Source organism: Benincasa hispida, chromosome 5 (assembly GCF_027475165.1).
Source record: "Benincasa hispida cultivar pf3 chromosome 5, pf3_genome.v1.1, whole genome shotgun sequence".
NCBI lineage: Eukaryota > Viridiplantae > Streptophyta > Magnoliopsida > Cucurbitales > Cucurbitaceae > Benincasa > Benincasa hispida.
In genome coordinates, this window is record NC_143482.1 from 60,311,622 (window position 1) to 60,326,658 (window position 15,037).

The window sequence follows — 15,037 nt, forward strand, 5'->3', positions numbered from 1 at the left end:
GTGGAATGGTCACAAGTGTTGTGACTTGCCACAGATGATCTGATCCTGATCATTCGTGTTGGGGACATGCGAGCGGGGCATCCTATACAAAGAGTTTGTATAAGACCTGACCACGAAGTATTAATGTCTCATTATATAACACCGTTCATGATAGAGACTTCACTTCACTAGGATGACCATAGGTAACATGACCTCAATCCTGAGTGAGTTGAGAACTTCTGACATTGAGGGCGGTCCTTTGATTTGTATGGGTGCGAGTGGCCAAGTCGCCGATTCAAACCTACCATTTTGGGGATTCGTCTAATTTGGGAGCTGGGAACTCAACTACACAAGATGGAATTCACTCCTTCCCCGAGACAGGGGTAAGTAGATAGATGGCTCCCTTAAGGGCTGATTCTGGGGCTTGAACAATGTGGCACCACATACCTTCTCTTGGTCCGAGAGGTGTTCACACATAGTTGGACTATCTTATATTGTTCATTAGAGGAATCAGTGGTACTTAAGGAGTGAAATGTAACTATAGGGGAAAAACGGTAAATTGGCCCAGCTGTACTTACGAACATCTGTGAAGGGTAATCGTACTCATGATTGGTTATATCCAATGGACACAGAAATATATTCGTGGTAAGAAGAGTTCAGTTGTTGGTCTTTAGTGGAATCACTAACAGTTAACGGATGGTGAATGTCGTGGCTAAAGAGTTTAGTCAGCTATTCACATACCATTGGAGCTTCGAGCCACAAGTCCATTAGGTCACCTGAGTAGCTTGGATAAAGTTGAGAACCAGTCTTTGGGTTAATTTGAAATGTTCAAATTGACAAGAGGAAGTTCAATTATATATGATATAATTGGACTGGTTAATTATATATGATATAATTGGCTAAATGTATGAGATACATTATTTTGGAGAAAATTAGATATAAATATGATATATATCAAGTAGAGGAAAAATACTATAGTAGATATATGATATCAAACTATAGGATATAAATATAATATGATTATATTTATTAATTAAATTAATTGATTAATTATTTAATAATTAACCAATTAATTCACGTTTATCGTCTACACGATGTCTTCTCCTCCGTGTAGATGGTAGAGGACGGAGGAGAAGACATCATGTAGACGATAAGTGCGAGTGCTGGTAGATTGGTGGGAAGTTTTTCCACTGCTCTGGGTTCACATATACAAATACCGTCTTCCTTTGGTATGAACCTCTTTTCCCTATGTTTTATTGTATTCTGAGCATGTCGTTGATGAGTTTAATATGCATAACTGTTAGCATGGAATGTATATCGTTTATGTTTTGGTCACTGTGGAATCGGAGCGATATAAGCCCGCTCATGGAACTCTCGATATGGGATCCTTCACTTGTAACTAAATGTTGCAAAGTAATTTGTTTGCGGCGATGAATAAAATAATAATGAAATTAAAAGGACTATGCGCTACTCCTACTCCTAACTAAACAGATTGAATAATGGAAGTATGACTATAGAATTGGTAGAGACGTGGCAACTGTTAACACGTAATAAAATGTATGGAAAAATAGATAAAATGGTGGAGATAAATTCATCGCATCACTAAGCTTGATCACAAGGGTAATCCTAGCCAGCACAAGTTATGTGATCATGCTATACACAAATATACGAAATGGTCGAGAGAACTTATTTCTAAGTTTCTATTCTTGCTTATGCCCACATAAAACAAGATGATTGCATACCACCATTTCCTATTTCTAGGGTGCAAGCGATGTGTAAATAGCAGATAGAACTTATTCCTAAGTTTCTACTCTTGCTTATGCGATCTAATCTGACTCTCCCAAGCCTAGATTCTGTCTTTAAACTACTCTCTTAAGTATGTCCAAATGATTAATGACACACTCATAAGACAAGATGATCACATAAAGCATGGTTGTGTTGAACATAAGATTATTCCTATCTCTAGGAATACTGCTTACTTTGCTTAGTGAGTTCCACTACTTACCCTCTCGGGCAGTTAGCATCTGCTGATCAGATCAGAGACAAGCATTGCTATAGTCTCACACTAACCAAAGAGGATGTACTCACTATACTCGGGAAACGCACACCTCTCGGTGGTTTGCTACATGCTTCATATGTCTATGTCGCGTGATTGAGTATGCAATACTCTTGCAATCTTACTTAGTTCGTTGCAATGAATGAAAGTAAGGGATGATAAAGAAGAAGTTAATGAAGGTGGAGTCGAAGGAAATAAAGAGATGCATTGATTACAAAATGTATTAATGTCTTAAGCCAAAATGTAATACAATACATAGATAAGAAGAGAAATGGAGAGCTAGATGTAGGCAATCTCTTGCTTCCATCAGATGTGTGTCAAAGCTGCCGGTGGTGCCATGGATGGGCGGTGGAGTAGTCTCTCTCGAGATCTATCTCCGGCAAAGCTCCGGTCGTCACTCGGAATGGGTTGAAGGAATAAAGAATTCTCAAAGAATGTCTTCTCATGCTCTCATCTGTGATCACAAGGATCTGCCTTAAGGCAGAAGCTCAGATACCTTGAGTTTGGGCTCTAAGCCTCTATTTATAGAGCTCAATTGCCGATAGCATTAATGGACCCGCTCTGAATCTCTGCCACTAACGGCATGATGGTCCAGCTCTAAATTTTTGCCACTAATGGCGCGGTAGGTGAAATGTTAACATCATCTTTTTTATACTCTCAAAGTATGCGTTCATTCTTGGTTTCTGAAGTACCATCGCATTCCCCCAACCATGCGATCACCCTTCTATCATGGTTATTACTATGTAGCCGCAACCTCCATGTGATGAACGCATGCGATTAATAGCCGTAACATTCATGCGATGAATGTATGCAATCACTCTTGCGATGGTCTGAGATTCACCACATGCGATCGATTCCTACGATAGCTACAAAAATAGACATTTTGATGCAAAATAACGCATAATATTGGGTTAGCAGAGATTTTGCATGTTGATGGACGCAAGCTCACTTTTCACATGAATTCTTAGTATAATCACCGCATATTCTACTTGTTAACCCTCATAATTCTAAATAAAAGGCTACAATAACTTGTTTTTCTACCAGCTATCACACCCCCAAACTTAGAATCATGCTTGTCCTCAAGCATGCCTTATACTTAGGAAATTCAAAATTCACCCTCTGGCTTTACTTTTACGATAACCAGCTTTTCAGAATATAATTCACTCATACCTCTAACCTTGGCAGCAACGCTCTCCTCAACTTTGGCTACTTTTTCAAAGAGGTCTTTTCTAAGTTTAAATCTGGTAAGCCTCTGCTCAAAAACCTTTTTACCCATTTCTGGCAACTTTGTGTTTATCTTTTTACAATGCGTTTGTTTAAAACAATTCAAAGCTTTGTGATACATTATTAGAGTGCGGCATTGAACCTGGCTACGCTCTTCGTTTTGGTTTGCCCCCACGGGTGTCATGCGAACATCCAACTTCGGTTGTGTGCCATATTCAACTCAACTCTTGCCTTAGTTCGGGCTTGCGCCAGACAGAGGAGTTGTTCTTATGCATTGATCTTGGCCACTTACTTTCATTTTGGCTTACCTGCACGGGTGTCATGCAAAGTATCGAACTACGGATAAGTGCTTTTCACAACTTTAACTCTTATCAGCTTGGGTTTTCCCTTTGCTCTGACAGTGGAGTTTTTATGATGATTTTTTTTTTTTGAAGGTTTTAACATCGCAATGTGATGGACGCATTTGCCCGGAGCACTACCACCCCCAAACTTAGAAAGTGGCAGTGTCCTTGCCAAAAAGCTAAAAACAAACTCGATCAGGAATGCGGTAAAAGATGTTTGAGCAGAGGAACGCACATGATAAAACGTAGACTGTCAAACCTTGAAGAAGCTATTAAAGTGAGGTGAGTCTTGCGACGTTTAGTTAGCGGATGTAGTGAATTATAAGTATCATCATGGATGCTAATTTATCAATGCAAAGGAAAGCAAGCGGACAAAAGAGAATTTCAAAAGGATAATGCATAAAAGATAATAAGAAAAGAACCTTCGCGTAGAATGACACTTGCGACCATACTTTAGAATTCATGCGGTCATAGCCATGCGCTGAATGAGGGAGAGGATTCTTCTGTTGAAACTGTGCACCAAGGAGAATTATTATCGCACCTACAAGGAGCGAACGCACACCACATCCAAGAAAACAGTTGCAAATCCAAAATGACAATAAATAAATAAAGTAAACTAGGGAAGCAAGGTAAAGATAGAGTAGAAGACATCCCTGGAGAAATTGGAGTGAAGCCACCGCAATGAGTCTTCCATGCAGGAGATTGATCTCAACTGCTTAGGTCAAGAAACTCATCCTGACCATCAGAGCTTCCAGCAATTGATGGCCGCATGTTAGTTGACACGCGCCTAAGACTGCTTTCCACTCATGCGACGGATAGCCTTTCTATCTCGAAGTCAATATTGGCTTTCGGCGCATCGCCTACACTTCAAATATTGTTTGCAACTTGGTCGCACAAGCTACAATACGCACATGATAAAAAAGGGTGCCTGTGAAAACACAAAACTTAACAAACTATTAGCTGCCAAGTCCCCGGCAACGGCGCCAAAAACTTAATGGGTGGAAAATGGAGCGTAAATATGCTTGCATCTTATGATATGTGTTGATCTCCATGCGTCGATGGTCATGTGTTGGACTAAGAAATATGCAATATGAGTTTAAGAGTATATGCGATGACCATGCATTCCTGCCACAAGTTTTCTTACTCTCTCGCCAAGTATAACGAGATCGCAAGTTTCTCGGGGTGATCCAAGGTCGAACTCAGGGACTTATAACTAAATGTTGCGAAGGAATGTGTTTGCAGTGATGAATAAAAGAATAATGAATTTAAAAAGACTATGCACTACTCCTACTCCTAACTAAACAGATTGAGCAATGGAAGTATGACTATTAGAATTGGTAGAGACGCGGCAACTGTTAACGCGTAATAAGATGTATGAAAAAATAGATAAAATGGTGGAGATAAATTCATCGCATCACTAAGCTTGACCACAAAGTTAATCCCAGCCAGCACAAGTTATGCGATCGATCATGCTATACACAAATTACACATGTGATGCATATGCAAAATAGTCGAGAGAACTTATTTCTAAGTTTCTATTCTTACTTATGCGCACATAAAACAAGATGATCGCATACCATCATTTCCTATTTCTAGGGCGCCTGCGATGTGTAAATAGCAGATAAAACTTATTCCTAAGTTTCTACTCTTGCTTATACGGTCTAATCTGACTCTCCCAAGCCTAGATTCTGTCTTTAGACTACTCTCCCAAGTATGTCCAAATAATAAATGATGCACTCATAAGACAAGATGATTACATAAAGCATGGTTGTGTTGAACATAAGATTATTCCTATCTCTAGGAATACTGTTTACTTTGCTTAGTGAGTTCCACTACTTACCCGTCCGCTGATCAGCTCATAGACAAGCATTGCTACAACCTCACACTAAGCAAAGAGGATGTACTCACTATACTTGCGCAATGCACACCTCTCAGTGGTTTGCTACATGCTTCATATGTCTATGCTGCATGATTGAGTATGCGATACTCTTGCACTCTTACTTAGTTCGTTGCAATGAAAATAAGGGATGATAAAGAAGAAGTTAATGAAGATGGAGCCGAATGAAATAAAAAGATGCATTGATTACAAAATGTATTAATATCTTAATCCAAAATGTAATACAATACAGAGATAAGAAGAGAGATGGAGGGCTAGATGTAGGCAATCTCTTGCTTCCATTAGATATGTGTCAAGGCTGCCGGTGGTGCCATGGATGAGCGGTGGAGTAGTCTCTCTCGAGATCTATCTCCAACAAAGCTCCGGTCGTCACTCGGAATGGGTTGAAGGAATGAAGAACTCTTAAAGAATGCCTTCTCACGCTCTCATCTGTGATCACAAGGATCTGCCTTAAGGCAGAAGCTCGGATACCTTGAGTTTGGGCTCTAAGGCTCTATTTATAGAGCTCAATTGCCGACAACATTAATGGTCCCGCTCTAAATCTCTGCCACTAACGGCGTGATGGTCCCGCTCTGAATATTTTCCACTAACGGCGCGGTAAGTGAAATGTCAACATCATCTTTTTTATACTCCCAAAGTATTCGTTCATGCTTGGTTTTCGAAGTACATCGCATTCCACCAACCATGCGATCACCCTTCTATCATAGTTATTACTCTGTAGCCACAACCTCCATGCGATGAACGCATGCGATTAATAGCCGCAACATCCATGCGATGAACGTATGCGATCACCCTTGCGATGGTTTGAGATTCACCGCATGCCATTGATTCCTACGATAGCTATAAAAATAGACATTTTGATGCAGAATAACGCATAATATTGGGTTAGCAGAGATTTTCCATGTTGATCGACGCAAGCTCACTTTTCACATGAATTCTTAGTATAATCACCGCATATTCTACTTGTTAGCCCTCATAATTCTAAATAAAAGGCTACAATAACTTGTATTTCTACCAGCTATCAAATTCATTTGCTGAAATTATCATGTTTCATCATATAAACATAAACCTATGGTAATCGCATGCTAGTTTTACATTTAAAAGCTCATTCTTTGAAACCACTGATCATACAATCAACATATAACTAAAGCATGCGTTGAAGAAATCATGGTATTAAAACAGCATGTTAAACTAAGTATGCGCTGAAAATCATTTGTAAAACTACTCATTAGAAATCATTGTGAAAACTTGTCACTCATTATCTTAAGCTACTTATCCAAGGGTCTGTAAGCCTCTTCTATTTGCGTCTGCCCTGAAATAAGGAAAGGTCCCTTGATTTGTATCGTTAGCTCTCGTGTGAGCTTAACAAATAAACTCAACATCATCGCATACTAGCAATTTCATCGCATCATAATTGAACTCATCGCATCGCGTATACTTAGCCAATTTACCTTCTACTTGGCTTTAGATAGTTAACCCTCATTATTGGATGCTCGGAAAGTCACAAAGACATGCCTTTGTGCCTATGCTATGAACATCCACTGTCTACGTTCGCATAAATCTTTATTAATTGCCTATGCGCTTCGTCGCATTCTTTGCCTAGTCATCTGCTTTCTTATCCCTTGGATGTAGCTGTTTGCTTATCCATCTATAATACCATTCCATATTTCAACTTCTACATTCATAACTTTAATTCAACCATTATTTAACTAAATTTTCTTCAAGAATTTGCTTATAAACATCATAACTCTTCTTACCTTAAAAATTTGAGCATCAAATTCTTCTGAATAGGCTGAAAATCCTCTACTCTTATCGAGCTTGCCCAAAATTCCTTCAATACAATTGAGCTTCAAGTGACAGTAACATTTCCTCTTAGGCGTCTAAAAATTTTTGGCAAAACAGTTTCCTTCTTCACAAAGCCTATTTATGCTTGGACTTGCATGTAAGCTTATCTTAATTAAATGCCACCTGACAATGCTAATTCTTAATCAACGTTTCTAAGCCTGCCACTTAGCCTACTTACTAAAGGATTAAGCTGAACTCTTCAACTTAACTTCATCGCATGGGCTTACGATCACTTAAACCCTTTTATGGTTATTGCATACTTCTATCCATCATCGCATCAATTGAACAACACCATCATTGTATTAATCCATGGCTGTCTCGTTTGCTAACTTCTAAGCCTCTCGACCAACACTTACTTTATGATCCTCCTAACACACTGTAGTAGCATTTTCTTGGAGTGTTTGCTTAGGCAACTGGGTCGCTTGCACAATGCCTACATTGATCCTCACCAATCTCATATGAGATTGGTCACATACTTCCTATATACCAGCCTAGGCCATTCTTTCTCGCTCGAGAACCAACTTACTTCTTCCATGGCCTTCCGTATACAACATGGTTATACTTAGCCATAATGTCCCATTCTCAGACTTCTAACCACATAGCGTGACATAACTTAAAATTCTTTGTTTCCTTCTAAGTGTTAATTCTTCTCTACTTCACCCGAAAGCTTAACATTCCAAACTTAGAATACTTTTCTGCCCTTTAAGTATTCGAGAGCATTGCTTCCTAACACTTAGAATATTTTCCTCATTTTGACCTTACATACAACCACAATAAACCCTTCATACACTTCAGTTAATACATACATCATAAGTACATACTTATAATATCTTAAATACATAATTAAGAGGACTTAAATATAATTAACTAGTAAAACAAAGCTAAGGGTTTACACCAGACATAGGTGATATTCACCGAACTGGGTTAACAACTTATGGTGTTCCTTATGTGTGATCTTTATTATCAATTAATGTTCTATGGAATGTTGCGACATTACTCATAACATTATTTATCTTACGGTAGGTACTTCCATATATTATTTTCAATTGATATCAGATCAGGTCACCATTATCTCTGGTGTTGTGATCATATTGTTTGGCTATGGAAGGTATGAAAAAAGGCAGATCAACCTCGTGTCCACAAGTTTTGGATGGATCGAATTATGCTTATTAGAAGACAAGGATGCCAACCTTCTTAAAGTCTATTGACAATAAATCCTAAAAATTTGTTAGTATGGGTTGGTCTTATCTTCATGTAATTAATAAAAAATGGGAGAAATTTCTCAAGCCCGAAGTTGAGTGGACTGAAGCTAAAGATGAAGCCTCTCTTGGGGATTCTCGTGCGTTGAATGTCATATTCAATAGGGTTAACAAAAATATCTTTCAATTGATCAACACTTTTGTTTCTGTAAAAGAAGCTTGGAATGTTCTTGTTGTGGCTCATGAAGGAACATCTAAAGTTAAACTATCAAGGCTTCAATTGTTAGCTACTAAATTTGAAAATCTTAAGATGCAAGAAGATAAGCTATTATTGAATTCAATGTGAGATTACTTGATCTTGTGAATGAATCCTTCGCTCTTGAAGAAAAAATATCTGAAGAGAAACTGGTAATGAAAATTCTTAGATCTCTCCCCAAGAGGTTTGATATAGACTTTTGCTTTTTAGTTGTATTTGACAGTGTTGTTGATATGTTGAATGGTTTTCTCTTCTTATCTGTGGATCCTGTTTTATTTGTCATTGCTTAAAAAAATATTGTCAAATGGGGAGTTTGTTGCACTTTGAGTATTGGCAATATTTGTTTAAGGCAATCAAATGTTATCAGGGTTGTCTCTGTATTCGGCCTATCTGGTTAAGGGTTGCTTTCTGAAAATGTTGATCTTGCAAAATACTTTTTTTATGTGGAAAATCATGTTAGTAGTGTTATTATAGATCTTTTCCTTATTCTTGCTCAAGTATTTTTAGAAGTTAAGGTTGGGCTTCTCTATATCTGTTACGTATTTAAAGACACTTAGTCTTTGGGTTAAGGTTGGCTGTTTTAACAAAGAGATTTGAATTATCGTTTGTCTAGTGACACCTTCTAATCACAAGTGTTTTTTTTGGCAATCTTCCACGATGGAGAAGATTGTATTGTTGTGAGATTGGAAACTTACTCCAAGCTATTTGCGTGCTTCATCAATATTCTTCTAGAGAAGGGATTCTCGCGTTTAGGGGGAGCTTAAGCAAATTGAGTGAAGTGGTCTTTACTCGAAAGGAGAAGATAAAGTGTAAGTGAGAGGGCGTCTCACAATTTAAAAGGAGTTTAAGTCTTGTTGAGAGGGGGTCTCGGTCTCGGCCTTGGAGGGAACCTAAGTCATTCTTCACATGTATCATTCCTTATGGGGATCCTAAGTATCCGAAAGAGAGTTTCACATCTAGAGGGAACCTAAGTATTCAGTTGAATGATTAAGGTCTATAGAAGTCACTGTAATTGTATTGTCATACAGATAAGTACTATGTTGTAGTTGATTATCATTTATATTAGTGGAGTTATCTTTCCTCATAACATTATTTATCTTGTGATAGGTACTTCCATATATTATTTTCATATATCTCAAAACTTATAATATTATATATTGAATTTGTATGTTGATTCTAAAAAGTCAAATTTTTAATTAGTCTACCATATACAACTTCAAATAATACAATTTGTTGTGTATTAAACTAAATGATTTATCGATATCAACTATTAAACATAAATTTGAAAGTTCAAAAATATATTAAAATTGTTTTAAGATTTAAAGTCTTAATAAATATCCTTTGAAAACTAGGCTAACATGAGCATAGCTTAATAGTGATTATCTAATTGATATTACTTGTTTTCTTAAGACTAAATGTTCAAATCCTCATACCTCATATTTGATAAAAAAATATTACTTGAATCGAATTTATAATTGAAAGTGTGTTCTTGTTTCATTTTTATCTTTTTTTTCTTTTAACTTTTCATCATAAATGAAGGAGTGAAGATTTGAATATATAATAGATTATAAAATATATATACACAAATATCCAATTATTGAGGCTGATGTCAATATTATTAATCTATTCAACAAAAAAATAGAATTTCAAAAATCTATTATATACTTCAAATTTCAAAAACTTTATATAAAATTAAAAGATTAAGAATCTATATCTGGTATTTAAGTTGATGGACAAAATAAACACAAATCTAATAATTTTAGAGGAGAGGGATGGCACCTTACAAAACTACCCTGAAATATGATGCTAGTTTCAATTACACTCTCAAACATTTAACGGTAAAAATTGATCCCTCAAATTTATATAAGTGTTAAAATTGGACCTTCAAATATATAATAGTTGTAGAAATTAAATCCCTAAATGATAAAAATTGAACCCTCAAATTTATACCATTGTTATAATTTTTATAATTATACAAGTTTAGTGGTCTAATTTTGATACTCGTATGAGTTGAGAGCTCAATTTTTATGATTGAATGTTCGGGTTTAATTGCAATTACTTTACACATTCCCCAAAAAGAAAAAGAAACTCCCGGGTCGGAGCTTGGATTCGGATCCAGGATTCAAGATAAACTCGTCGTCAACGGGTACATCCCCAAAACCAGTTTCATCTTCCATCGAATCAACATTGAAGAAGCTTGAATTGAACTGTACAGACAAAAAATGGCAGACGGAGATGGCAGCGTGGAAAGCCTCGATCTCCTGCCTTCTGCTGTCCTTGCTACCATCATGACCAAGCTCGATTTGCCTTCCATCTGCTCCGTTGCCTCCACATGCAGGACTTTCCATTCTTGTGCTTCTCAAATTCTCAATTTTCTTCCCAGTTTTCATCTTCTTGTAAGTGTTTTTATGCTTCAATTACCCCTTAGTTCATCCTCGGTTGTTAATTTTGAAAATGGAAATTTAGTTACTGCCCCTTGAGATCAAACACTGAGAAATTCCTGAGTTCGACCCCTTTGCTTTTGCGTTATGGTTATTCTAATTCGGAAATCGTTTGCCTCTTTTAGATAAATTTGATAGAAAAGAAGTTCAAATTTGGCTGTTCTACTAACTGCATCATCTTGGATTATTCTATGCTTTATATATTTATCTCGTTTGATGTTTCTCGTCAAGGAAATTTCTCCAACGGTGGAATTTCTGAGGCCTCTGCTGCCTCCAAATCCTTTCCTGAGAAGCCTAAAGGTAGATTGTGGTCAGCTTGATGATTCAGCCATCCAGCTTCTGCTGAAGCCTTCCTTGCACGAACTCTGTCTACATAATTGCTCTGATTTCAGTGGGAAATTGCTTTCTGAGATTGGAGGGTGCTGCAAGGATCTAAGGTATTATGTGCTGTCTTGATTCCTAAAAGCTAAGCTAAGGACTTTTTTTATTAGCTACCCATTAAGTCAAATTGCTATTTGAGATTTGATGCAAGTTTCAATGGTGCTGTTATTGGGTTTTTGGGTCAATATTTCCATCCAGGTCCCTCTATTTGAGTTCAGTTGCTGAAAAAAGAGGTCGGGCAATTCATATTGCGGATCTAGAAGAGTTACTAAGTGGTTGCACACAGTTGGAAGTAAGACTCAGTGGCATATCTATTGTTAATATCTTAAATGAAATATGGGTAGTAATTATTTTAGGATAATGTAAGTCTTGGCAATAATGAAGAAAATGAAACTCCATAATATGGTCCGAATTAAAGTATCCTTCGCATTTTCTTACACATAATCTCGTTCATTATGTTAAACCGATTATAGATAGTCTTAGAAGATGTTAACATAGCACAAGTGCAGTATTGGTGGGGATTTTTCTTGCTCTTTATTTTTTGTGGTGAATTTACAATCAAGTTGAAGAAACAATCAGCACTCCCTCTCTAGATTTAAATAAAATCAGTATGGTGATAAAAGGCACAAAGCAAACTAGATGTGCTACCAAGCTCAATCTCGAAAGATCACCTTCCATTTTCCACATCTGTTAGAGAGTATGTTTCTAAAAGAAACATTTTAGAGAGTAGTGTGAAATGTAAGTGGATCCAAATAGCTTGGCATTGGAGTTCAATCCAACTCTGCTCACTGCATGTATCTAGCATAGAACTTACACGAATCTTCCTAGCAAATTGAGCCAAGAATGAATAGCGGATCCAAGTCTTCTTGAGCTACCTCGCACAGCACACACCTTTGAAGGGTTAAGATTAAGAGCTTTCTGGATGTGCTTTTCGAATTCTGTCATTAACATTCATACTCTCTAGGGTTAGCTGCGATGGATTTAACTTTTTGAGGTATTTTTGTTTTCCAAATAAGCTTTGCCCAAACGTTTGAAGTATTTGTGCCCGATCATTTAGATGGATCACAAATTGTTCTTAATAGGCTCTGAAGAAAGGTTTATAGGTAGATGGACAAGTCTTGTCAATCTAGTTTAACTATTATACGCTTCTTAGGTAATTGTTTTAACTTCTAAGGTATCCAGATCAGGTAAAGATGACAAATATTGTGCAAATGGTTTGGTTTGAGCTAAACTTCTTTTAGTGTGAGAAAATTTGATGTGATATTATGATAACCTTGAACTTCTGTTTCGTATGGGATAATTTATTCAAACCTAACGACTGTCTACAGATTTATTCTTGCTTCTGAGTCTAATTTTCTTTCGTTTGGCTAGTGATTGTGCTTTATGCTTAATGTGTTTTCTACATGAACAGGCATTAACCTTGATGTTTGATGTCTCATTTTTCCTTCGTCAAAATTTTGCTCGAGTCTGGGCTATGGCTTCAGAAAAACTAACTTCTCTGGAGATTGGCTGTATCTATTCTGTTACAGTCACCGAACTGCTCAGCCAAAATTTGGGAATTGGTAATTCTGTGAATCGGATCGGTCCATCCATGTGGCCTAACATTGAAAAGTTGTGCCTTTCAGTGGACTACATAACTGATGCTATGGTTGGTGCAATATCAAAAGGTCTTGTCTCCTTGACTCATTTGGAACTACAAGATGCTCCCATCATTGAACCAAGATTTTCTTTTGACCTGACCAACGTTGGCCTTCAACAAATCAATCAGCTATCGAAACTGAAGCATCTCTCTTTGGTACGAAGTCAGGAATTTCTTGTAACTTATTTTAGAAGAGTAAACGATCTCGGGATCCTCTTAATGGCTGATGGATGTGCTGACCTGGAAAGCATCTGTCTCGGAGGCTTTTGTCGTGTTACAGACACAGGGTTCAGAACAATTCTGCATACATTCTCTAATTTAAACAAGCTTAGGGTGTTTCATGGAATCCAATTAACTCATCTAGTTTTCCATGATATCTCTGCTACTTCTCTTTCCTTGAAACATGTTAGCTTAAGATGGTGCAGTCTCCTAACAAATGACGCAGTTAAAAATTTATCATTGAACAAGGATCTAAGTTATCTTGACTTGAGAGATTGCAGAAGCCTTCGGGATGAAGCGCTTCAAGCTATCGGAACTATTCCAAAACTGAAGACATTGCTTTTGGACGGGTCTGATATCAGTGATGCAGGATTGTCTCACTTAAGACCCTTGATTATGAGCTCACTAGTCTCCTTGTCTGTTAGAGGTTGCAAGAAGCTTACAGATAAATCCATCACTGTCTTGTTTGATGGCTTATCTAAAATAGAACTACATGTATTAGATCTATCCAACCTTCCTTACCTGTCTGATTCTGCAGTTTTACAACTGACCAGAAGCAAGTTTGCGATATCCGAACTCCGAATGCGTCAATGTCCGCTCATTGGCGATGTCTCGGTCATGGCATTAGCTTCAATGCAGGTCAATGAAGACCAACGACATGGGAGTAGCCTCCGGCTGTTGGATTTGTACAACTGTGGTGGCCTTACACAGCTCTCATTCAAGTGGTTAAAGAATCCATACTTTCCAAGGTTAAGATGGTTGGGTGTAACGGGAAGTCTACATCGCGACTTGGTAGATGCTTTAGCCAGAAGTAGACCATTCTTGCACGTAGCATGTCACGGCGAGGAGTTGGGAGCCGACCATTGGGATAGCTCAGACAGTCTCTATTTGCACCACTATGATGAGGTGGATGAATTTGAACAATGGCTCTTTGATGGTGAGGTTGAGATCGAGGACGATGACGACGATATGGCAGATGCTGAAAATGGTGCAGAGCTAATCCTATGATTCCATGACAGGGTTTGGATTTGTATATGCCAATACCATATGTATCCTCCTGTTTAAGATATTGTATGTAAAGTAATTTCATCTCTTCAAAATGAACTGTTTAAGGTATTGTATTGTATGTAAAGTAATTTTATTCATTTCTCTTTTTCAAAAACTTAATTCTAAATTACATTCATTCTCATCTTTCTTTACAAGATTAAATGATCATCTCTCCATTTTGCTAATGACTTTTCTTTCTTATATAATTTTACATTTTTGCCACCAGTGATGAGGTTATTCTCAATATTATTCTCAGCTTCGAATCATTTGTGGGGGTGACTTCTAAATACAGCATTGTTTTTTTATTCTGATTCAAAAAATGTCATTCTCATGCAATATCTTTTGCAAGCCTCTGTCTTTGGTTTTAATATTATATTATTGTTTCAAAATAATAATAACAATAATGAACTCATTATTATATATTACTTGCATATCGTACCAAACTCATCCAAATAATTTGATTATTGAATTTAAAAAGAACAAACATTTCTTTAACTAGCTGCTCTATATAAT

The 15,037-nt window shown here is 37.1% G+C and overlaps 1 protein-coding gene across 1 annotated transcript; it reads left to right on the forward strand.

Annotated features, from left to right (window-relative positions):
* Nucleotides 1-10,850: 10,850 nt before the first annotated feature.
* Nucleotides 10,851-14,709, forward strand: LOC120078016 (F-box/RNI-like superfamily protein). The gene is made up of 4 exons (XM_039032188.2): nt 10,851-11,193; nt 11,470-11,675; nt 11,818-11,911; nt 13,031-14,709. Exons 1-4 carry the CDS (start codon nt 11,020-11,022, stop codon nt 14,483-14,485), a joined length of 1,929 nt encoding a protein of 642 aa, XP_038888116.1. The 5' UTR covers nt 10,851-11,019; the 3' UTR covers nt 14,486-14,709.
* Nucleotides 14,710-15,037: the final 328 nt, after the last annotated feature.